The sequence below is a fragment of the Paroedura picta genome, chromosome 2 (genome assembly GCF_049243985.1).
Source record: "Paroedura picta isolate Pp20150507F chromosome 2, Ppicta_v3.0, whole genome shotgun sequence".
Taxonomy (NCBI): domain Eukaryota; kingdom Metazoa; phylum Chordata; class Lepidosauria; order Squamata; family Gekkonidae; genus Paroedura; species Paroedura picta.
The window spans coordinates 145,554,380-145,580,175 of record NC_135370.1 but is presented as its reverse complement, the minus strand read 5'-3'; the positions used below and the strand labels follow the sequence as shown (position 1 = coordinate 145,580,175).

Sequence of the window (25,796 nt, the reverse complement as noted above, 5' to 3'; positions counted from 1 at the left end):
GGGAAGAAGTGGAATGAAGTGGAGATTATGTTCAAGGCACTAACAAGGATGCAGAGGACCGCCTGGGATAAAAAATAACTATATGTATATATTATTTTTAAGAGATCTATTCATCTTTGATATAGAAAAAGGTCTTACAAAAGGCAAGAAAACTGTAGGAGATTGCATGAATGAAATTGAAAATGTGTTGTTGTACTGTCCTATATCTGTCATTGCACAGGTGATGTTTGTTAAATTTCCTTATTTAGGAGAAGCTTTCATCTCCTGAAAAAAAATGAAAAGCTACTCAGAGAACTGAGAAATTTGGACTCGAGACAATGGTAAGTTATGTGTTTATAATCAAGCTTTTAAATCAGTGTTGATTGTTTTAATTTTAAAATAATTTGTTTTATCACATCCATTTACAGCAAAAGTGTTTACAATGAGGGTAGAAATTTTGGCCCTCCCAGTTGAAAGTAGTGGGATTTACCTCTAAATAATTGTCTTTAGAACAGAGATACCAATTTATTTAGCCATGGTTACTTGTTTGGTATGGAAATCTGAGCTGCAAAAAACAATTATTTCTTAGCTAAAGATAAACATCATTGCTCAGGTCATCGGTGCATTAAGAATGAAGCTGACTGCAGTTGAGGTTTCCTGTGAGCAAATATAACTATTTCACTTAAGACTGAAAAATCAAAGAAAAGCGACTATCCCTGGAAGACATTTTTTCAAGAAAAAAGTAGTCTGTTTCTTTATCAATTACATTAGTATACAAATTGTCACACAAGCCATTTCTGAACACATTACATGCAAACATTTAACATATATTTATTTCGTATTTCCATTTATACTGTGCGTTTTCATATCTGCAAACTAGACATACTCGGAGATGAGTAAGAACAAATTCAGTATTACAGACTCATCTGTTCCAGCATTTTTCACATATATTTTTGTTAGGAAGAGTTCTAATAATATTTACGCATTCTTTATGACTTTTTGTTAATCTGACTTTTAACCCACGGTCATATTGAGACAATTATTTTGAAGTAAGGTTGCTAGACACATAGATGGACAATTGCTGAAAGCATTTCTGATTATGTGTTTCAACAAAAAAATGCAGGGAGATGAGAACAAGCAAATAAAACTGTACAAGCAACAAACAAGAAAGAACCTTTGAGATGTATTTACACTGTCAGTGTTATAGCCCCTTTTCTATTTGTATATCTCATTCTTTAATGACTTCAGAGTACATTCTTATGTAATTGCAGTCATGTGTCTTACAGCCGAGAGACGCACAAAATTGCTGTATTTTATGTTGCTGAGGGACAAGAAGATAAACACTCCATCCTCACTAATACTGGAGGAAGTCAAGCCTACGAGGATTTTGTAGCAGGCCTTGGTTGGGAGGTATCTGTTCAGATTACTTTCTTAATTCTAGTTCGCATTACATTATCATAATAATAGCAATTACTACGGAATTCAGGGACCATTGTGCTATAGATTTTAAGATATCCCCCCCCCCCAAGTTGGTGGCATGCTTCTGTCACAGACTGTAGAGTATATAGGCAGGCAAGAAGTTACAAGTTCCATCACTTGCAAGAAGCAGGAAGAATACGTACGCATCAGTGTTTTCTTCTCTAGGACCGTTTACGCACTGAGAACTTCACTGCCCCAGCTCCCGTGCAGGAGCAAAAATTGGGGGCGGATGAGGCGCACCGGGCCAAATGCTCACCTATGTGGGTGCAGGAAGATGTGGAGCAACTTGCCATGACTAAAACTCCAGCCTGCAGCCCGGCATGAAACCTCCAGTGCATAAACGGTCTAGCTGATGATTTATCTTAAGTGCCTGCTTTTGCTTGGTTGATGGGAAATAACTTAAATGTGGGATGGAATCTTTCACAGCCATTATCTCTGGAAACATGCTTGAATGTCCAGTAGACGTGTTTGTGAAATCTGTCTTGCCCAGAAATGGTAGTTTATTTATTAATTTGTTATTATTTATTTGTACTCTGCCTTTCTCAGTAGAAACCCAAAGTAGCTTACAATGTTCTCTTCTCTTCCATTTTAACATCACAATAACTAACTGACATAGGTTAAGCTGTGTGAACCTGACTGGCTCAGGGTCATCCAGCAAGCTTCTTATGGGTGAGCAGGGATTCAAACTAGGGTTGTGCGCTTCAGCGCCGAAGTGGCCATTCTAGCCCAAAGCAGCCAGCACCACAGCGCAGGGGGGAGGGGCGGCGCCAGTGGCGGCACATGACCACATGACCCGGCACCTGCATGCAGGCACTGACTGGCACACCGGCACATCCCCCCCCCCCGCGCATGCAGCAGCACTGGCTGCTTTGTGCTGGAGCGGCCGCTTTGGTGGGCTGAAGCACTCAACCCTAATTCAAACCTGGGTCTCCCAGATCCTAATCCAGTATTCAAACATCTGCACTAAAGACATGGTGGTAGTGCTATTGTCCAGTTGTGACCCTGTGATTCATTTGAAGCCTAGAAGGAGCAGAGTCTGTGAGAGTGGCTTGAGCATGTAATGGGTTTAAAAGCCAGTAAAGGAATAGCCAGAGAGATAACCGGGGGGGGGGGGGGGTCCACATGTGCCTTTCAAGAAAAACAAGGAGGATCTTAAATTTGCACACAAGTTACAGTTTTGTACAGTAATTTAAATATTTTGTGTACAGAATTTGGGGCAGTTGTCTTATATTCAGGGCTGTCTTATTTGAACTTATGGTAAGTGTTCTGAGTATTTACAATATGTTTTTGTCGCTCAAATAAATAGTTGCTTTTCTCCATAGAAAGATAATCTAGTATGTATTACACTTTTTAAAAGCATGATGTTGTTGCCTGTGTTTTAGGTGAACCTTACAAACCATTGTGGTTTTATGGGAGGATTGCAAAAAAATAAAAGTACTGGATTAACCACTCCATATTTTGCTACCTCTACTGTGGAAGTAATGTTTCATGTATCAACTAGGATGCCGTCTGATTCAGATGACTCCTTGACAAAAAAGGTAAGTGCTTTGGAATAACCATCCTTTAGGCTGGTAATAAATCCAAAGAGTAAAGAACAAATAATTCCGCTAAATATTTGAAATTTTATTAAACCTTTGAACTGATTATACTAAGCTGTTCTTGCCTTAGCTCTTTGCCACAGAAACATCTTTTCATTACACTGAGTTTCCAGGTGCTTCTAAGTAAAAGGAAGAACAACTTTGGCAGTCTGATAATTAAATAGAAGGGAGCATAATGCCAAGGGCTGCAAAATCTGGGTTGGAAAATACCTGGAGATATTGGAGGTGGAGCCTGATACAGTACATATTATGTTATTCCAATGATTGGCCTATAGCTTTGTCTGTTATAACATTTTAAGTTAATGAATTGTGCACAATAAATGTTAATTGGATTATTTATAACTTATGGATGCCTAACTTTTTGGGTCCTAACTACCTGTTGTTCAGGTTTGTTATTTTAGTTTTTTGTAGTACTGTCCCCCTTTTGGGTTTCTTAGGTTGGAAAATACCTGGAAATTTTGGAAGTGGAGCCTGATGTGGACAAGGTTTGAGGAGGGGAGGGACTTAAATGGCAGATTATTCCATAGAGTCCACCTTCCATAGTGCCCGCTTTCTCCAGGTGAATTGATTTCTATCACCTGGAGACCAGTTGTAATAGTGGGGGATCTCCAACCACCACCTGGAGGTTGGCAACCAAAGCCTAACAACAGATCCAAAGGTGAGCACAGTCCACAGTACCAAACTTCAGAGGCAGGTTCTGAGAGCACTTCTGTGCCTGCCTCTGATGACACAGTGGGCAGGCCATCAGCAGTTTCCTCCCATGGAAGACCTGTACTCTAAATCTACTCATGCAAATGGTCAAGGCATTAGAACTAGAATACCACTCAGCAGAGCCACAACCAACAGACCCAATAATGAAAACGTATAAATTTACTTACATAACCCTGGCTCTTGTCCCATCACTCTTCCTATGCGTCAGGATATAGCTATGGGTGTTTGGACTAAGACTGCCTCCATGATAGCTTGAGCAAAAAATCTTGAGACCCTATCCAGAGGTAGGGAGGGTGACTATGACTATCTCTTCCACCATCCACAAGCAAACTATCTTGTGTTAGAGGTTCTCCCTGCTAGAGGAAGAGCAAACAACCATTTCTTCTCATTAGAAGGAAGACCAGAGGCTGGACTATTTGGGAAGGAAGATTTATCTATCTAGTGCTGTGGGATTGCGGGTGGCAAACTTTATGGTGATAACGAGTCATTACTAGATGATGTTGTAGGAAAAATTGACACAGTTTATAGAGATGTTGCTTGATGGCAAATGAATCCTAGATAAAGTTCTTATACCAGAAGGACAGAAACTAGGCAAGTAACCACTCAGTGAAGCCAAGACACAATGCTGACTGCAACAGTAGGGCCATGTTCTCTGGCATAGCTGCAAGGAGGCAGTTGTGGCTGCGGTCATCAGCCCTCCCACAGGATAAAGCTTTAAAGTACACTGAAGAAGAAGCCAAGCCAGGGATCAGGCTGGCTTTTTAATTTTAAATCAGTATTTTAGTTCTTAGATCTAATTGGACCCCCCAAAGAAATTCAGAATTTCTAAAAAAAAAAAAAATCCCAGATCAGAATACTGTACTGGTATTGGGATCCAAGATCTTTTGGAAATACCAAGAAAAATTCTTATTCAATAGACCTGAACTAAAAAATATTGATTTTTTGTATAACATTTACTTCCTGCATTTTCTAAACATCTAAAACGTAACATGAAATATTTTAATGTATTGGGTTTTGACAATTATATGTATTTGTAACCAATGTATCATCAGTAATAGCTTTCTTACAGCCACCTCCAGAATAAACGGTTTGCACCATTGGTATTTTTTTCTTTTTAAAATTTAATAAATTCCGTATTAGTGATAATAAGTTAAGGGGCTGGAACATTTGCCCTATTACAGATGAACAATTGGCTATCATTAGATGGTCCGTCCTCTATCCTGTACATATATCTTCAGATGTGCTAATCCATTGAACAGACATTAATGAGCGCTGGTTGAACTGTAATATTGGAGGAAGTGAGGCCAGTTGACCTCAGCATGGAGTTTAATACTTGTAATTAAATTAGATTGCCGACAGTTAGTACAGAGAAATAGCTATGCCTCTGGCAAGCTTCAATTATTGATGATTTTTGGTCTATGTTCAACCTGTAGATGATTCTTTGTGTTATTATTTAAGACTTTGGCTGCAATCATAAGAACAATTTCCTGGAAATAAGCCCCACTGGAATAAAATGGGACTTTGGTCTGAGGAGACCTGATTAGGATTGTTCCCTTGGCACTTTAAAATTTTTCATGAGCAATTTGAAAACTCTGTAAAATACCTAAATATTTCAAACTATGCAACCTAGGAATCATTTCATAAAGTACAGTTAGTGGCTTTAATCAAAAGACTAAGAATATAGCACAAAGCAGCATGTATTCCATTCCTCAAGTGGATGTGCAAATATCTGTCCATAGGCCCTTCATACGCGGGACTGGATTTCTTGATCTTTTCTTCACATAGTAGACTTTTAGATAGGCTCATTTGTACATATTACAGTTCCTCTGTACACAGTGTCAGTCTGTATAAAAATCACATTTTCTGCAACGGCTTTTGGTTGCAGTACACAAGCCTTAACTACAAAAACTGAGGCACAGTTAAGTGGCTTGGTATGCTTAAATTTCATTGAAATAAACAGTTTTAGCCATTAAAAGTGCAAATCTTTTTAGAAACAAACACTAAAAGTGACACCATATACTGTTCACATACATATATAACAATCCTGAGTTGGGTTTGTCAATAGACTGAGAAAGTAGATGATACCTCCTCAAGAAAATAATAGCTCTGAGAAATGATGAATGTAGTCAGAAACTTTTTTCCAGCAATATTGAATGAGTTCAGAATACTTGTTTCTATTTAATCCAGAAGATTATTTGCAGTGTCTAGTTTTAGGGTTTGATGATGCTGGTGATGATGATGATGATGATGATGATGTTATGATATTTATTTTATTTTTATATTCCACCTTTAGCTGGTTGGCTCAGGGCAGGTAACATCAAATTATGATTAGGTACTCTGTTTATATTGAAAAGATTGATTAGCCTCTTACTACCTGGGGGCTGAAGAAAGAGGACTTCAGGAAGTTTTCAAATGCTAATTGAAAGAGCAGAGAAACACTTGCCACTTTTGTTGTTGCAATGTAGCAACAGCATAATTATGTTGCCCTGACTCTCCATCCCCCATTTTAAAAAATCTGGGTTTTGTTGCTGTTGACAAGGACATCATGACCATTCACTGTGAAATGTAGGGAGGTGGGCATTCCTTTCACTCAGACAGAAGGCCTACCTTTCCAGGCAGACACAGGAAGAGGATTGTCCCAGCAATGCCAAGCTGGGATACATCTCTCCATCAGAATTTTTTTACAAAGCAAAGTTTTAGTTAATTAATATTGGGAGCAATAGTTCAAATGTCTTCCATTGAATCTTTAATTGATCAGCTGAAGAATGAGCAGGACCAGAACAGTGAATGCACAGTCAGAACACTATTCAAATTTGTTTGTGGTCTTAGACCAAAGATAAGATATTTTAAGAACAAGGTCAGCGTGCAAAACATTTACACAGTCAAAATAAAGTTGTGATATATATAAATCAAACTAAAGTCAGTCATTAAGTTAAAAAAATCACTTATCCTTATCGTTTGACTAACCCTGGAGTCAAAGAAAGGGGAAAAGAGAATGACCTCCTCTGCTTCAGATCAGACGATATCTCGGTCTGACTGTCCTTCATTTCTGGTTCTTGCATCTCGCCCATCTTCTGCAGCTCTAGAATGAAGGATGTCGATGAGTGGGAACAACAAAAACCAAACCAGAACCTGACTAGAGTTGCTGGAGCAGAGAAAAATCTCTGTGCGGAATCAACCATTGAGTGTAACTCTGCATAGGATTGCACTATTAAAGAACCATTGGAACTACTTTGCAATTGGTCTGGGATTCTAAGAGCTACTTGAGAAATTCCCAAGGTCTAGAGCATATCCTGTGGGTTTTTGTTTTTCTTTTCCACTGTAGACACACACTCTCCACAGACTGAATTGCAAACTGTTTGGAAGTCACTTGTTAATTTTAAAGGCAGTTGTCTATGTGGGAGAGGGCACACAAGTATGATGCCCCCTGGTGCCTATAAGATCTTTGATCTGTTCTTTGTATCTCAGCCGTGGGTATTGACTTGTTATCCTTTATTTTCTATTATTGTGAAGATTTTCTTTAGATGTTAGAATCTAACCCCGTCCAGTTTTGTGCTCCTAGTTCCCATTTCAGAAGCCAGCCTCCTCATCTGTGCTGCCAAATCACAGCAGCACTTTTTCCCACTTAGCCATGATTTTAAAATCTATTTGGTTCTTCAGCAGGGAGTGGGATTGCGGAAATGATAACTGGCTCATGAACTTCAAGAAGTGAGATTGTTGTTTCTCATCCGCTCTTTAGATCAGGAGATTCTACACGTTACTGATAATTCTGGCAAGAGTTCAAGGGTTAATGCAATAGATAAATGAAAGGAACTTTCTGTAAATTGAGTCCTGCATCATTTCAGTTGTCTTGCCTTTCCAAAACTAACTTATTTAATTTTTTTAAAGTAAATCCTTGAATTCTTCCTGCCAGTGTGCTTCGCTTTTACTATCGTTTATTACTTCAATTATACTTGGTATCACTTAGAACAATCTGCCATTTGGAAATCTCAGTCTAGCCTGCAGCTTAGTATTAACTCTGGCTGGTATTGTAACATGTACAGCATATGACATTAATGTATCAAAATTAGATTTGATCATCCCTTCTGGTTATATTTATTTCACATTTCTTTTGTATTCAGTTAACATAAACTTATTAGGAAAGCTGACACATGGTTGATGGTTGTAAAGTAAGAATGTTTTAAAGTATTTCGATTTTTTAAAATGAAATTTCAGGTATCTTTGCTTTCTCTTGTGGTTGTTAGTTTGTTCAGTGGTTAGGTAAAAATTCTAACCCTGTGTTGTAACTGTAGAAATAGTTTATGTAAATCTTGGTATTTGTTTTATGACTAATTTTACTTACTAGTGCTCACGAAGATCAGATGCTTTTATGTTAGCAGCTGTCCCCACAATGGGAACGATGAAGGGTGACAAGGCTTGATTACAAACAAAAGAAAGGAACTGTTTTCTGCTGCCGAGTTTGATCACTAATTTCTGCTGGGTCGTGGCAAGTCATAAGAAGTTGTACTCTGAACCGAAATGAGATAGCACCTAGAGCTAGTTCATTAACATTGTGAGGCGAGGACAATGCTGTAAACTGTGTTAAGTCCCTATTTAGGATAATAATGGTATAAATAAAGTAAAGAAATAAGAATACAGCTGAAGATTGGGGGAAGATAGAAGGTGGGTAGGTGGGAAGAAAGGATGGCAAGGTGAAGACTTGCCAGGAAGAGAAAAAGTGGAAGCAATTTGAGAAGGATTATACAGGGGGTATCATTGCAGGTTCTCACTGGGAACAACTGCACCCACACAGATTTCTCTCAGGAAAAGAGTGCCTAGGTAAGGAAAGCCAAAGACAGAACACATAACGATACGTTGGCTGCCGCGTGATGGGAAGGAGAGAAGGTGTCAGGAAAAGGGGAGAGAGTTTCCTGAAGCAGGAAGAGGGGAGAGGCTGTGGGCACTGCCAGGGAAGATAAAGAGGGAATATTGGAGGAGGGGGAAATGAGACACACACACACACACACCCTTGTCATCACTACAACCAAATCAAGTACGAGTAAAATAAAAAGCTCCAAATTAAAAAAATCAACATTCGGTAAAAACTGGTCTATTTTTTTTTTAAGTTTCTAAACGGTAATGACTGGGGAAGACACTGGCAAACCACCCTCTATTGAGTCTGCCATGAAAACGCTGGAGGGCGTCACCCCAAGGGTCAGACATGACCCGGTGCTTGCACAGGGGATACCTTTACCTTTACTGTTTTTAAAAAGTGTCAAACTCCTCTTAATAGAGAGTTCCACAACTACAGGGCAGCCATTAAGAAAGCTCTAAAATAAATCATACATTGACACAGCGTAGCCCTGGCAGAAGAGGCATTTCTTGTCACAGCCCGTATGGCTGATCTTAGAATTCAATAGGGGAAAAGGTATGCAATTAGTCATTCCTTCAGATAATGAGGGCTCCCATTCTGCGAGCTTCAAACAGCTGGAACAAGTTCAAGGTGCGGTGGGGGAAGAACCATTAATTATTTTAAGATTGGATTGTGGTCTAGAATGTCTCTCTGACTGCTGCATTCTGTAACAGCTGCAGTTTCTGAATGGGGTGCAATAGTAGTCTCATGTATAGTATTCTAGCTCAGAGGTAATTCAGGAATGGATGATCATGAACGAGGGAATACAGGCAGCTCACCAAGTAAGCTCTGGGAACTGCTGCCATGTAAATGTCAAGAAGCAAAGGCTAGGCGACTCACCAGGCAGCAAAATACTTCTATCACTTATTTGGATAGAGTTTCAGATTACTGGCTCTCATCCAGGCCATTACAGATTTCAGACGTTGCTTGGGGGATTCTGCAGCCTCACTGGGATTAGAGAAGTAGAGAGATGAAGAAAGCTGTATTATCCGGTACTGATGACTCTGAACTACAGAATATTGAATATCTCCCACTTGTTTCATGTCGGTATTAAAAAGCATGGAGAACAGAACCTCTGAAACCCCTGAACCTCTGAAACCCATGGGGGAGAACATGACTTTTCCAGCACTACTCCTGGAATTTACCAAACAGGAGACTGCCGCAAATGATTCTTTCCATTCTCAATCCATACAGATGTCCCAGAATAAATTCTCTGCTTCATCTCTTATGCCCCACTAGGAAGCTTCCCCAGAGGGAGGCATCAACACGATGAAGGGGCAGACATTTTCAGAAAGGCAAGCAGCATTATGTCTGGCCAGCAGAGGGGGCAGAGAGAGAGAGGAACCTAGAACTATTGGAAGAGAGCTTCCAAGGGGAGCAGTGTGTAGATGAATAGGTTGCAGTGCATGTTACCTTATTAGACAAATTATCTTCCTGCATTACAAGGGGTGCTTATAGTTTGACTGTTGTTGTATATTCTACAAGGAAGAGACGCCACAAGCATAACAGATAACCAAGTTAGTTTATTCATTAAGCCTTAGCTATGCTTCACACAGTAACAATGACCCTGTCATTATTTATTTCTTTTTTTATTATTTCTTATATGGTGGAGGCAGCTGGATGTAGGGCATGGAACATGAAGTCATCATAAAATTCATAAAAAATGGTACAGTGAAGCCGCCTCAGTAACTACATCAATTGATAATGATAGTAATAACAGCAATGGCAGTAACGTCACTAGGAACTAATAACTGAACTGTTAATATGATGACTGTCACTCCACAGGTTTGTCCATGCAGGTTGCCCCATGGTATACCTAGTGGGTGTATTTGAGGGGTGGGGTTCTGGAAGTCCAGTAGTAGTTGTTGCTGTTGGTTAATTTGGCATCAACCATCTTATGGTTAGGCGGCTGTGGAACCTTTGGGTTCATGCATTTCACCCTGCCCATTCACCCTGTGTATCATTAGAAAAACATTGATATTTTTGCTATACCCATAGCCATTTGATTAATTTGAATCATAAACTGTGGGTTGGATTCACAAAACTGCTGATGGAAACACAAAAAAAGCTCCTTTTGACTCCATATAATCATCTCTGGACTCACCAGATTCACATGGATCAGCAGCTGCCTGTGATGGGGTCACAGTGAGGAGGGTGAAGGGGACTTCAACTGAAGGAATAATATTTCCAGGGGTCATAAAGGACTGCTAAGTGAAGGAAAGACAGGAATTTTCCCTTGGCAGTTAGCTAGATCCACAATTTCTACTTTGTCTCGTATACCATAGCTCAGTGGCCATTTGGAATCTTGGTTCAGAGGACAAAGAACAATCCACAGCTTATTATTTGAGCAAAACAACAAACTATGGATTGTTGTAGAAGCATGTTATTTTTATTTATTTATTTTAGCTGAGTGCAAGAACAAGAAGGGTGAGAGTGGAAGTACAGAAGCCTGAGAATTTCCAAGGCTCATTCCTGTAAAACCAAACCACTTATTCTCATTGCATGTTAATCTTGGCTTTACGTTGAAAGGTTTTGTCTTGAGAAGTGTGTTCTCCATTAACTTGTGATACACAGACACTGAAAGCTGGCAGATGAAACTGAAGAGGCTAAACTGAATCAATAGCACTTTTAGCAGGCAGCCACAGCTTTTGCGTAAAATTAGTCTGTTCTAGAGCTGGCCAAAGTATCCTTTTGTTTTGGAGACATGAACTATTATAACCCAATCTTTTTAAAAGACTTGTTTAAACCTAAAATAAATGCAGGGTATTTTATCATTATTTTCTACCGCTGTTACTGTTTGTAGTACTAATACTTAATTTCATCCAGAATTTAGAGAATGATATATTTCTTTTAAAATCTGTCATTTCAGCTAAGACATTTAGGAAATGATGAAGTTCACATTGTCTGGTCAGAGCATACACGGGACTACAGAAGAGGAATAATTCCTACAGAATTTGGAGATGTGCTCATTGTTATATATCCAATGAAGAATTACATGTTCAGTATCCAGATTATGAAAAAACCTGAGGTAAAGCTTGGTTTTCTTCATGCAATACCTATGTTCTAGATTGTTCATGATTCAGCCTGTTCTGGTTTCCAGGATGGCAAATTGATCCATCCAATCTGTTAGCATTACCAGAGGCAGCCCTGTTGACACAGAATTCATTTGAACTCTGAGCAGGACAAGGAAACAAAAGCAGTTTAATGCTCCAAGGATAAATGTTTGCAAACTGACATTCCACAAAACTGCCCCTTTGCACGCTGCTGAGATGGCTAGCAGCTGGTGGCTAGGTATTAAGCAGCACTGCAATGTAAAATGCCATCTTCCTTTGTTCCAGAGATACAATTGTGTCTCTGCATTCTCTGTAATTGTATTTTAGCATCTGAAGTCAGAGAGGCAAGATGACATTACAAGAGAGATTGACTTCAGCTGTCTTCCCCTATCCACCTCGATATTGTCAAACTTCATCACTATGGATTGGATACCAGTTTCTGCAAACAGCACATGTTCACAAAAGCAATTTTTACTGCCTTCCACTTTACTCATCATCTATTGTGCTCGTATGTGTGTGGCAGGGTAGGGAGAGATACTGACCAATTTTTTCTTCCTGCTGCAGTCCCCTGGGCTGCATGGCATATTTTACTGGAGAGTCTTTAAACTCTGAGCAACAGTGTCTCAGATGTAGTAGGCTGCTGGAAGAAAGGGAAGGTGGTGGGAATTAGTTCCATGAACTTGCTTCCTTTCACAGAAACCTTGGGTCTAACACAGTGTATGCTACTTTCCAAAACAGGACAACACCATAACTTTTCCCAGTGCCTATTATAAAAACTCTCAATCAGCCCAAGGGAAAAAGTGATATGCTTGTAACAAAATATCTTAGTTTCCTCATTAGAAGAAGCTGTAATAATTCAGACAGTTAGACAACAGCATTTGCATTCTACAAGCTACTAAAGTTCTCACAGAGATGGCACTAGGAAGCATGCGTTGGCGTGGAAGAAGCTTTTACCTCCTTTTCTGGGATTCTCATGTCAGGACCATCTGACTATGTCAGATGATTCCACTTTATATATAAACTGCCCCTTTGCTCTCTCAAAAGACAATAGCCTGCCAGGCATATATGCTGCAGGGAATATTTTAACTATTCCACAAAGTGGAGTAGTTAAAATATTCCCTGCAGCATGTATGCCTGGCAGGCTATTGCCTTTTGAGAGAGCTTGACATCTTGTCTGTGTGTGGGGGGGGATAGATATCTGCTTTCATTCTCCTCCCGGTCTGTTCTGCTTCTACGAATGCAGTGTTTCCCACTTTTTCTGTGTGCATCCATAGTGTTTGTTTACAGAGTGCAGATTTGAATAAGAAGTTAGAGCATTTTCACACGCAATCAGTAATTTTCTGACCACAAAAAACACAATCGTGTTTATGTCACAGTGTTAGTCAGGAAACTCAATAGCTGGAACATTTGCCTGCATCCATCCATTCCACCACTAGTCTCCATATTTACCAGCATCTGACTCCTGAAAATGAGATTTATGTGTAGATCAGGTAGCTTTCTCATTGACTGATTAGAAGCTGAATTTGCAACACAACACTGCATGCATAAAAGCTCTTGCTGGATATCCCCATCAGCCGTTAGCATTGGCTGCAGTGTACATCAGTAGATGATGAATGCAGCACTCCATGAATGGTTTCAGCTGTCAAATAATAACTAATAGCAGCAGCCACCATTTGAATGGCTAGATGCATGTAGCCCATTGCTGTGCATATGAATCGTTGAATCACAGAGTGTGCTATTAACCAACATACTTGGTACTATATGTGTGTGTGTGTGTGTGTGTGTGTGTGACTGTTATTAGCTTTAAACTAGGCCTGAATAAGATAAATTATTCAAATACTTCTTAAAGCATAATAAGGAGAAAAATTACTTCTTGCTGAGAATATTATCTTCTCCGCATACTTCCATAAGATAAACTGTCTCTTAGGCTATTTTGAATAACTGTTGTGATTGACTAACTAGAGGTGAGAAGCATGATCTGTTTGAACAATCCTTTGTTAATGTTGATTACTAATTGTTAGAGAAGAGAATGATTTAACAGCTGAATTTCCCAATTTTCTGATTCAGGTCCCCTTCTTTGGTCCATTGTTTGATGGCGCTATTGTAAATGGAAAAATTCTTCCTATTATGGTTCGTGCAACAGCTATAAATGCAAGCAGAGCACTGAAGTCACTCATCCCATTATACCAAAACTTGTATCCTTTTAAACCCAAAACTTTTCAGTTTTTATATACACTAATTCTTTTATTTAAATCAATTGGTTTTATTAGTACATTTTTAAATAAAAGATCTTGAGCAAAGATATATTAAATATAAATAGTTGTAAAATACAACTGGAGTAATGCTACAATCAGAAAACTCAGTGTCTAAATGTTTAGAAGTTTATACCCCATTGATTAGGGTTCTGTATAAGACTGTTGTATTCAAGGAGTATTTTTAAATTATTTTAGCAGAAGTGCTTTTTACATACCTTCTGTATAGTCATGATAACTTGTTACTTTAAAACTAAAGCATGCAATAAGAAAATTCATTGAAAGTCAATGGCATTTGATTATGTTCCCCCCCCCCCCAGGTTTTCTCAACATGCGAAATTTCTTATATTTTGTGCTTCAGTACAGTAGTATATTGTAATAATTGGGATTGGGGGTGGGAGAGAGGAACCCTGTATCATGTCATTGAAGAATAAGATGGAAGGACATCAGAGTTTGAGTCCAGTGGCACTTTAAGACCACCAAAGTTTTATTCTGGGAGTTGAAGCCATAATACCCCCTTGTTTAGTAGAAATTGAAGAGCATTTGCTTAGAAATAACCAATTTATGCTACAAAATCTGTGTGTGTATCAGTTTCTGTGTGGGTTCTTGTGTGAAAATCATACTGCAAACATAATTCACTTGCATGTCCTAGAGGTGACTTTCTAAAGATTCCTCACAAGACCATTCACCAAATTTGTGCCATATGTTAATCACATTTAAAACTTAAGATTGGCTGTGGTAAAGGTCAAGTTTTCCAATGGAAAGCAACTGCAATCGAGCTGCCGAGATCCAGGAAGGAGCCGGCTACTTAGAACTTCCAAATATTATGCAATCCAACAGAAAGAAGGCAGTAGTTATATTATTTACATTTTTAATCATTGATATCTAAATGATATTTTTGCAGAGACTTCAACCAGAAATAGAAGCAATTTGGAAAAAAAAATATCCGGGGTGATACAATAAACTCCTGAATGATGAAAATGACAAAAGAATTCAAACACATTTTGTGCCAATAAGTGTGTAAGCTATTTTCTATCCACAGACCAGAGATTCCAAAGCATAAATTGTGTAATTTATGTTCATTAAAAGTAGTCTGGGGCTTATCTTGGGCACATCTTGGCTAAGTATGTATTTAATGCTGTTCAGTAAATTACAAGAGTATTGATTGGCATATGCTGTTTAAATCGATCGCCCTGACAGCCAGAATTACAGTAATCTGTCAGTATTTATGACTGTCTTTCAGGCTTTGATACCTCTCCTTCATTTGTCTCGTCTTGCCTTCCTTGTGTCTTAAGTGCATTTTGTTACAACCTCCAGTTTTGTCATGGTAGGCACTTTATAGTCCTTTTTTGTTCCTCAAAACCAATTTATTGGCTTGATCATACAATTAGAGACAAAAAACAGCACTGGGGGGCACAGGTAGGCAGTGCTCTGCTTGACAATAGGAGCTTAGGTGTAGCGTAGGCTTGTTCTGAGTTATTTATTAGTTACCTGTTGAAAGTCTAGGATTTTCTTTTTGTAATGACTAATTCCAAAGCATTGCTTCAAATGCCTTTGAATTTAGCCACTAGAGTCCACTGATTGAGTAGGCATTCATGATTGGTTTTTAACTCTTTTCCGTGTTTGCCATATAGATTGTTCGCCTACGCTTATGAAAGTCATTTAAGGATTTGCACATTGATTATCTGTATGCATCTGCTTGCTGTGCTGTTGAATAAGGGTTATGTAAATATATTATTTTGCTTCCCCCCTTCCCCTCCCCCCCACCACAATATTCTTTGGCTTTAACTCAGCGGGAAATATTTTTAGCTAGGTTAAAAATAATTAATGTTGTCACAAAATATTTTTTCCATCTTGCAAATAGAAATGTTGCTTTTTCTTTCTGAGCATTTGAATATGTTGGAACAATATGAAAGAACTGAATGTAAATGAAGTTAAATTGATTGATTGTACTAAGCCAGCATGGTGTAGTAAAGAGTGACAGTTTCTAATCTGGAGATCTGGATTTAATTCCCCACTCCTCCACATACAGCAAGCTGGGTGACCTTCGGCCAGTCACAGTACTGTTAGATCAGTTCTCACAGAGCAGTTTTTCTCAGGGCTCTCTCGACCTCACGTACTTCACAGGGTGTCTGTTGTACGGAGAGAAAGGGAACATGATTGTAAACCATTTTGAAAAGTGGAGTATAAAACCCAACTCTTCTTCTAATCTATCATTCCTAACCCTAGTGGTAGTCTGCAAATTTTTGTGCATTGCTCATAGTTTTATTATTCTTTAAAGTGTTTTTTAGGAATGTTCATGCAATGCAGGCTGTAGTTCTAGGCTGCTGATTCAGAGGTCCTCAAACTGTGGGGCAGCCCTCCAATGGGATGGAGAGCACAAGGTACTTTGCAGCAGTCAGATTCCAGAAAAGGAGTAGATCTTGAAACAGATTGATCCTCAAACATTTCTATCCCTGAAGCAGAAATGTAACATTATTCTAGTTATAGAAGCTGAAGGAAGAATAGGAAAATACAGCAACTTCTTAACAGCTTCTGGCTGTCTGCGTTTTAGGAGCAGCAGAGGATACTTCCGTTCACTTCATTTACATTTTCTCCACAACAGTGACCCAAAGTGGCTTATAACGTTTCCCCCTTCCCAATTTTAGCCTTACATAACAACCATGTGAGGTAAGGCAGGTTGACTTTGTGTGATTGGGTCAAGGTCACCCAGAAATCTTCTGTTGCAGAGTGGGAATTCAAACTTGGGTCTACCAGATCTTGTTCTGACCATTACAGCACATTGTCTACCATGGGTACTTTGGGCTGAGGTGAAAGGGGAAAAACAAATGATGCTTTCCTGATGGAAATCTTTCTGTTGGTGAAAGTGTTATTGTTTTGTTCGATCCAAGCCACTCTTTGTTTGCTTCCTGAAAACATGGTTACAGATTGAGGGCTCAGAAAAATAAATCTGGGAGAAAAATTAAAAGGACTGAGAAATTTTATTCTGGTTTGGTATTAATCCATGTAAGGTCAGTACTGCGTATTTCCATTTTAAGGATGCTAGACTTACAGATAGCTGTTCTTAATGTTGAATTGTCAGCCTTCATCTAGTTAACCATATTTTTACAGATAATTTTACCTTCTTACAAATTGTACTGAGGAAAAAAAATGTTTGTTTTCAGCAGACTATATAGTACTGCAGTCCTATGAATGGCCTCTCCAGTCTAAGCCTGCTCAACTAATTATGGATAAGCTTAATGTTGTAAGTTTTAAAATTTTATTCCAATCCATAATAATTTTAATATCTACTTTGTATTATATTCCTTGTTGGTGTTATGTGCTGTGAAGTCACTTCTGAGTTATGCTGACCCTATGAGTTAATGACCTCCAGAATATCCTATCATTAACAGTCCTGCTCAGGTCTTGCAAATTGAAGGCTGTGGCTTCCTTTATTGAGTCCATTTGTTTCACATTGAGTTTTCCTAGTTTTCTTCTGGCTTCAGATTTTCTTAGCATTATTGTATTTCTCAGTTAGTTGTGTCTTCTCATGGACCCTTTATACACAGCGGCAGCTACTCCATGCTGCCATTATGCCACTGTGGCGGGGCAGGATGCCCCGCCGTTCCCTGTGAATGTACAGGGGCGGGGCATGCGGGGCTGCCCCGGCGTAGCGCACACACACGCATTTTGCGCCAGGGCCAGCAGGGTAAGCAGCAGCAGCCAGAGGGGAGGTGGGGAGGGGCCAGGGGGAGTGGGGGGCCGGGGCCCCCTCCACACATTTTGGTGAGGGCAGGGGGACAGCCCTGCTGGCTCCATGGGTCCATGGAGCCCACAGGGGCTTGCGGTGTCACTAGAGGGACACCGTAGGTTGGGGCTGGGCGAGCCGAAAGGCCCGGTGCTGGCAATTATGCACAGCGCCAGCCCACCCCAGCCACTGCAGGTGCCCACAGCATCTAAGCAGCCACGGAAGTTCCCACATTTCTAGAAAGTGGGCCTTCCGTGGCCCTGCGCCAGGCCATACCTGCGCTGGCGACGGGGGACTTGCATAATTGAGGATTTCCCCCAATGCCCTGCCGCCACCAGTGTGGGTATTCTGGCCCGTGCATAATGGTTCTTGGAGTGACCAAAGAACAATAGCCTCAGTTTGGTCATTTTGGCTTTAAAGGCTTGTATTCCTTCTCAGTAATTTTAAGTACCACATAAGATTAGTCATCACTAGCATCTTGTACAGAAGAAGGGAACTGACAGTGACAGACTCAGTGCAAATAGTGACACAACCTGAATTTAACTGCACATGATCTTATGGCAGATGGAGATTTTTGAAGCTCTGGCTCCGGCAGCCTGGCTGATCACAGTCATTCCTCTTGATTTATTTTTGTTGTTTATTTTATGCAATGCAGTATGTAGTCCAGATAAAAGGAAATACTTGATTGAGATAGCATTTGTTATTTATCCTATGCTCATCAACCTTCAGGATGTATTTTTTTGTTGTTGATGTGGGACACATCTTCTGGCGTGCCTCATCAAATGGAAATGTAGATGGACATGACATCCATTATCTCACCCATGAAGCATGCCAGAAAATGAGGGCACAGCCAGCAGCCACACTGGACCCTAGAGTCTGGGCAGCCGTTGCACGACCTGCGGGGGCTGGTGCAGTGACTGCCCTGCTCCCAAGGCCTTTGCAGTGACCATGCCAACTCCTGGAGCCTGGGCAGCTACTGTGCAATCCACAGGGTCCAAGGCAGTTGCTTCTCTGCCCCCGAGGCCTTCGCAGCGGCCACTCTGGCCCCAGGGGGCCTGGGCAGCGGCTGCCCCACCTCAAGGCCTTCACAGCAACCACACCAGCCCCAAGGGCCTAGGCAGCTGCTGCATGACCCATGGGGGCAGAGGCATTAATGGAGGAGCAGGCAAGCAGGATGGGGAAAGGGGGAAGGTAATTTGTGTGTGTTTGTGTGTATGTGTGTGTGTGTGTGTGTGTGTGTGTGTGTGTGTGTGTGTGTTTGTAAGGGATGGAGGGCACCCTGACCAAGTCGCTCCAGAGTAGGTATGTGTCCCACATACCCTCTGAGACTGTCAGGACAATTTTTTAAAATCAAAAAGTCATATCATTGGCCTTAATGTATTTTGCAGTGCTTTTGTAAGTGCAAACACATATCTGTGCTTAATAAATAATTGTAAGATGTTCACAGATCTCACATCACGTAGCAAAAGAATGTTATCTATTTGAACTAATTCAGTAGTTGAATTCCTTAAAATATTCTGAAAAACCTTTCACAGTTTGGCATCTTATAATTTTCATAGAGTTATGATCAACAGCAGATTTAATAAACTGAAGTATGCAAGGTTAGGGATTTTGTGAGACTGATGGTAAAACTTTATTTTCTTTTGGAAAATAATGGTTATATTAAAAATAGTTAAACATGCTTTGCCAGTCTGCTGCTTACAACCAGAAAAGAACATTTCATTAAAATATTCTATTATGTTTAACCACCAAAATTGTTTTTATTTTCTACTCACATAAAAAGACTTTTGGAACTGATTTTAGTTCTCACATGTAAGACAGCTCCATTAAAGTACAGGAAGCTCTAATACTGTGGGTGGTTAATATTCCTGTTGAAAATGAGATTTTTCAAAAAAGCTTTCCTCTTAGCAATTAATTAAAATAAAAAGATAAAGGTCACAAATTTATCCATTTTGCTTGGAGTACTTCTCCTTATTACCAGTATGAGCTTTCAGAATCTTTTAATTCCTGTTGCCAAGCCCATTTACCATCCATCTGTTCTTGCCAATTGTGAAAAGGTTCAATTTTCAGCAAAGCCATGTATTTCACAGAAGGTATGTGAGGTGAAATTTCACAGGGGACATGATGGATCCTGATTCACAGCGATAAACCTTTGGGGCCAGCAGGGTTGGCATATGGTTCAGCATGATATGAAGGCTTGGGTTCCCTGGCTTCACTTTTTTGGCGTGGAGCTGATAAAACCTGGCTGTGTATTGTTTCACTGGACACCAATCACGGGCAACAGGAACTGCCCATTTTAACTCTCTGTGGGAAGGAAGCCCAGACACAGTTCACAATAGTACTATTGTAGTGTTACAAACTACTCTGAACAGCTTGACAGCTTTGGGGCGGAGGGGGGAAGGGGTTGCTTTGCTAATTGGGGTTCAAAAGAAGGATATGGAAAATTGAAGTCAGGATTTATATCTTTATGCTGTTTTTGCAAAAAAAGACTACCAATTTTTAAGAATAAACAAAAACCCAAATATTTAGACTGCTGCTTGCAAAGGCTTTTTTGAAAACATGATCTCAAAAAAACACCATAGTGTAAAGGATCTGTGACGGGAGTCAGGTTTCACTTATGGATTCCTTACCAAATTCATATTAATTTATGAATGTTTTGCAGTCTCCTTTGGCAATTTTGTACCTTGTGGAGTCTGGCTATGCGCCTTGATATCTAAGCTTAATTCGTGTTTCAGAAAATAATCTAGTTGTAGAATTGACCTGTTCCACGTGAACTACTCTGGCACTTCAGCACTATATTGTAGTCCACCACAATTCTGAAAATCACACACATGCAGCGTTCTGTGGCTGCTTGTTCTGTAGTTGTGTTTTACATAATGCTGTATAAAAATATACTGGTTTGGGGAGCAAATAAAATTGTTCAATTTATTCAGACCGGCTCACTAATTTAAAAACTTGGAGTTAACATTGGTATTCAATATTGATACTATTTCTCCTCTCCAAATTACAAAATATTTTCATTCAGATTTGTTTTTAAATCTGTTGAGGTGCTTTTGAATGCAACAGGTACTTAAGAGAGTGGCCTTAAACAATAATAATTTTAGTTGGCTTGTACACTGTACACAGCAGCAGACTTTATTTTCTTTATCGGTTTGCCAAAATAGAAAAACAGTTTTGCTCTACATGCCGGTTCCCCTAGCATATTGAAACTGGCGTATATATGTGTCAATGCTTCAGCTGTCTGCTCAGTAATCAGGTTGTTCGAGCAAGTGGCCTTTGTTGTTCTGTGACATAGGATCGGTCTTGTTCCCCTTCCTTCCCATTCACACCAGAGCAGCAGAGCGTGGGATAGCATTTGACAACTTTGGCAGGGGTGTGTATAGCTGAAACCCATGGGGAAGGAGAGAGTTGCACGGACACAACGTATGGTGTTGCTGAAGGTTATAGCATAAACTAGATTTACTAGTTGAAAAGTTTGATATGAACTAACATCTTTTTTGCTTGATTTAGGGGTTTAGAAACCATATGTAGTGGTCATAGTCAACCTTCTACTTAAATAATCTGTAAAATATATGAATGCTGTATTTCATAATGGTAATTCATTGAATGCCCATTCTTCCTCTTACAGCAAGGTAGATTATATTTAAGTCAAGATTAATGGATAGATTTTGATGTTAAAATCCAGTCTCCAAACCTGCCATTCCCTAGAGGCATATAATGCATTAGTTTAAACCAATATACAGCTTATCAAAGATACTACGACACAGCCTTAAATGTCAGTTTGCTGTGTGTTGTTACTGCTCTCTCTGGTAATAAAATCACTATTTTGTGTTCTTGATCATTACAATATTAAATAGAGATGTAATCAAATTATTGCACATTTAGATACAGATAGCTCTTAAGTAATTGCCCACTGTAAAATTTCTGATTCCCTCCCCCCTTCTTGTAGGGTCTTCTGTCAGTGTTCATGTTCAATACTTAATACAAGATGACTCCTTAGCTTTGATTAGTTGAAGTAAAATCTGAAGTAAAATCTGTTCAACATTTCATTTTTAACCCAAAAAACTTAGTTGGTGCCCATGAGCTTTTGACAACTGTACCTCTCTCACCTATACTGTCATTCTGCCCTTTGTACAGGCCAGTGAGCAACAATGTCTGTTTGCCTTTTTTCCAGACTGAAGCTAGGGGAAGGGAGATGATAGTTCAAGCTATTTCCATCTGGAGCAGCTTTCTTTTCTTCTCAGCCTCAAACGGTGGCACATTAAGCCATGTGTGCCAGATGTTCAGACATGCCAAGCTCCGGGTAGGTGTCATTTATAAGGCACCTAATACCTAACTAACACCCCTGAGACTGAGGCTAAATACTAATACTACTGAGAGCTGAAGTCTGTTCTGGAAGCTAGTTCCAGGAGGTTGCAGCAAGGGTTTGCTGTCCTAGGGATGGCTTCTTCCCTGAAGAGATTGCAACCCAGGAAACAATGTCCCCAGAAGATATGTGTGCTTCAGCATGGACAGAACACAAAAGTGTATTGCATGTGTCTATTTTTGTGTATGAGTGACTTTAGAGTAAGTTTTTTTTTTCCAAAGGCAAAAGTTACACAAAGTTGAAGTCCATTCATGGCACTTCTAGAATCATAGAATAATAGAGTTGGAAGGGACCTCATGGGTTATCTCATCCAGTGGTCCCCAACCTTTTTATCACTGAGAACCACTCAACACTTGAAAATTTTACTGAGGCCCGGGGGGGGGGTAGTCTTTTGCTGCCGCCTGAGCCCCTTCTCCGCTTGCTTTCCCGCCGGCACCCCTGACTTCCCGCCGCCCGCTGGGGGGCGCTACCAGAAGTAGCTGCACAGTGCCATGCCAAGAGGGAGCCCCAGCCATGGAGGCCGCTAGAGAGTACCAAAGGTGAGCAGGCGGCAGAATGGCAGGGCAGCCCCCGAGGCAGCAGCCCCTCACCATCTTTGTTGCCCTCCTCCGGACATGCTCCAGTTTGTCTGCATCCCTCTTTAACTGGGGTGATCAAAACTGAACACAGTCTGAAACAATTTACAATGAATTAATACTTTTATAGGCCGTTGGATGATTTAGTCTGCAAAATAAATAAATAAATCTTAGTGATCTAAATCACTTTATCTGTGCAATTCATGCATGTAAGCATTTGTTTACAAAAATTTATAACATAGTACCTCAGCATTTTTCTTAAGACATTAGGAGCTATCCTAAGCCCATCTGCTAAAAAAGCAACTATTTTATTCTATTTTATTTTTTCATATTATAACAAGACTTGTTTTATTGACATTAGCTTAAAGCCCAAAGCCAGTTTTGCAGTTCTAAAATCTGTTACAGTAAGGATTTGATTCTTAAAATGAGCAGTGGGGGGAGGGGGTTTGAACCATTTCACTTCCTTTCTCTCAGTCAGCAGTTGTGTTTTAAGTGGGTAAGTCTGTAATATGGACTGTATTGTATCTGACTCGAGCTTCTCTGATGGGGGCTCCACTTGCACTGCCATAGCACCTGTTATGGATTTTGAATCATCTGGCAACCCCTGGGACAAAGCTAAAGAAGTGCCAGGTGTCAGGCTTGTTGCTTAATTGAGATTCAATGTAAACAATATACACTTGGCAATATGGTAGTAGGAATGGATTGTAGCCCAGTATTGTCCGCTCTGAAAAATCACAGCCTCCTTTCATAGGTAAGTATATAAGAAGAAGAAGAAAAGTTGGTTCATATATGCCGCTTTTCTCTACCCGAAGGAGGCTCAAAGCGGCTTACAGTCGACTTCCCTTTCCTCTCCCCACAACAGACACCCTGTGAGGTGGGTGAGGCTGAGAAAGCCCTGATATCACTGCTATGTCAGAACAGCTTTATCAGGGCTGTTCTGAGCCCAAGGTCACCCAGCTGGCTGCATGTGGGGGAGTGCAGAATCGAACCCGGCATGCCAGATTAGAAGTCTGCACTCCTAACCACTACACCAAACTGTACTAAAGGACTTAGCTGTAATGTAGCCTGCTGGAACAATGAAAATAACTCTGCTATTGCTGTGTGTGGTCATAGAAGAATTCATTTTGAAAATTCAGCATGCTGCCACATTTGACCATTTTTTGGATAATGTTACCAAAAAGTTTAAAATGAACTACAGAGCAATGTCTCTAATTTACATGCATGCCAATCCTTGTGTATTAAAAAAATAAGCCTTGCTAAATTCAACTGGACCTGCTGTCCCGTAAGGATGCACAGAATTGCAGCCTTAGTAAATCAATTACAATAACAATTTAATATATGATAAAACCAATGATAAAATTGTTTGGATTTGATAAATTTGATCTCTGACATTTCAGCATTCCTTTGGTCTGTAAGCATCTGAAGCTGAGAGAGATCACTAAACAAAGAACAAAAATAACTCTCATACTTCCTAGTTTTAAGTATAAAGGTAAATGTATCCCCTGTGCAAGCACCGGATCATGGCTGACCCTTGGGGTGACACCCTCTAGCGTTTTCTTGGCAGACTCAATACAGGCTTGTTTGCCAGTACCTTCCCCAGTCATTACCGTTTTACCCCCCAGTTTGACTCCCCCAAGCTGGGTACTCATTTTACCAACGTTGGAAGGATGGAAGGCTGAGTCAACCTTGAGCCGGCTGCTGGGATTGAACTCCCAGCCTCATGGTCAGAGCTTCAGACAGCATGTTGGCTGCTTTACCACTCTGCACCACAAGAGGCTCTAGTTTAAGTATACCTAATTTTATTTTAAAAGCAAAGCTGTGAATGTCCTGCATTCTGCAGGGGGTTGGACTAGATGACCCGTGAGATCCCTTCCATCTCTATGATTCTATGAAAACAATGCCAGAAATAGTTTTATCTTTCCTTATCTGACAAGCAAAGATTTTATTCAAATTTATTTAGTGCAAAGTCAGTCAGTGCTGGTAATTGACATATAGGTTATGTAAGTAGTAGATCACTGGTATAGAAAATGGTAATTAATGCTTACAAAGGCTTCTTGGAACATAAGTATTTAAAACAGCAACCGACAAAGACTTGAAGGGCATTGCAAGCTTTGACGAATCTCTCAGGAGATGATTCCATAAACTGGGAATAGTCATTGGGAAGTCCCTTTGAGAATCCCTCTATTTCAGTGCTACTGATTATTTTATGCATGGTATTTGCTGAGAGAGTATTCTCTACCGATTTAGAAGCATCTAATAGATAAGAAAAGAGGGAATCTCAAAAGCAAGCAGACGCTGTTTTTTGAACCTAACTTCATCTGGAAATAAGGACATTCCAAAGTAGGGCAAAGCACTGAATGTAAGGTGTCAAGACAGGTTTCTAGAGATCAGTGTTGCTTTACCTTCCATTATTCCTGTTTATATATTTAAAGAGTGAAGATAACATTGGCTTTGGCTACTATGATGTGTAATAAGAGTAAAGTTGTTTTTTTATCATGCTAAGAGAGCTTTTCCAGCATGGGTAGTAGGATTTTGTTGGATCAGTGCACAGGAGTTGCTGATATCAGGGTCCAACATACAGAACACATGAAATGAAGGTTTGTGTAATGAAACTTAGTTCTACCCTTCAGAATCAACAAAAGCATATACTTTCTGTGCTATCTTCCATACCCTCAAATGTAGTCATGAAAATCATTAACTTTCCTCCACTTCTGTCCTATTTGTGTATAAGCATTAATATATATATTAAATAAACCTTCAAGGTTTCATTTAGAGACCTCTGAAACAGGAGTATTTTTAAAAGCAGGTAGGTGTCTCCACCCTGCTTTTCATAAAGCATTTTACCCATTCAAACAGACTTTTAAAAACAGCTTGTTTTGATAGCAGGCTGTTCTCCTGTGGGCCTTCAGCCTTTGCTTCCTGGCAGCACCTTTGGTGCGAAAAGAGAGTGCTCAATTGGGAGAGTATCAGTGCCAGCATGCATAGAGTGATAAGTTAACACACCACTGGGAATTTCTGGGGCCCACCAAGATACTTCACTTCTAATGTGCTAACAAGCTCATTTTTCTACCTCTTGCCTCTTCAGTTATTTTTTTTTCTCAGAAGAGCTTAGAAGTTGAGTGCATCAGGCATAATGAAAAGCTCTGTAGGAGGGAAAAGCAATAA

General features: G+C 39.9%; 1 protein-coding gene and 1 long non-coding RNA gene across 18 annotated transcripts in view; one reads left to right on the top strand and one right to left on the bottom strand.

The window, feature by feature from the left end:
• The window catches only part of RALGAPA1 (Ral GTPase activating protein catalytic subunit alpha 1), a 150,307-nt gene that overhangs the window by 107,872 nt on the left and 16,639 nt on the right, over positions 1-25,796 (top strand). For 11 of the 17 annotated variants that reach the window (XR_013228512.1, XM_077323125.1, XM_077323117.1 and 8 more), the window contains 5 exons: positions 249-320; positions 1,251-1,389; positions 2,841-2,996; positions 11,528-11,686; positions 13,779-13,906. Coding sequence is in view for 16 of the 17 variants with exons in the window: in XM_077323125.1 (XP_077179240.1) it covers positions 249-320; positions 1,251-1,389; positions 2,841-2,996; positions 11,528-11,686; positions 13,779-13,906 (654 nt within the window). In the remaining variant the exon portion in view is untranslated. The remainder of the gene's footprint in view (positions 1-248; positions 321-1,250; positions 1,390-2,840; positions 2,997-11,527; positions 11,687-13,778; positions 13,907-25,796) is intronic. The other 6 variants (XM_077323123.1, XM_077323118.1, XM_077323128.1 and 3 more) reach the window with 1 other exon arrangement.
• Positions 1-25,796, bottom strand: part of LOC143830518 (uncharacterized) — a 39,654-nt gene that overhangs the window by 12,564 nt on the left and 1,294 nt on the right. Inside the window, exon 2 of the long non-coding RNA XR_013228513.1 lies at positions 6,735-6,849. This is a non-coding gene — a long non-coding RNA (uncharacterized LOC143830518). The remainder of the gene's footprint in view (positions 1-6,734; positions 6,850-25,796) is intronic.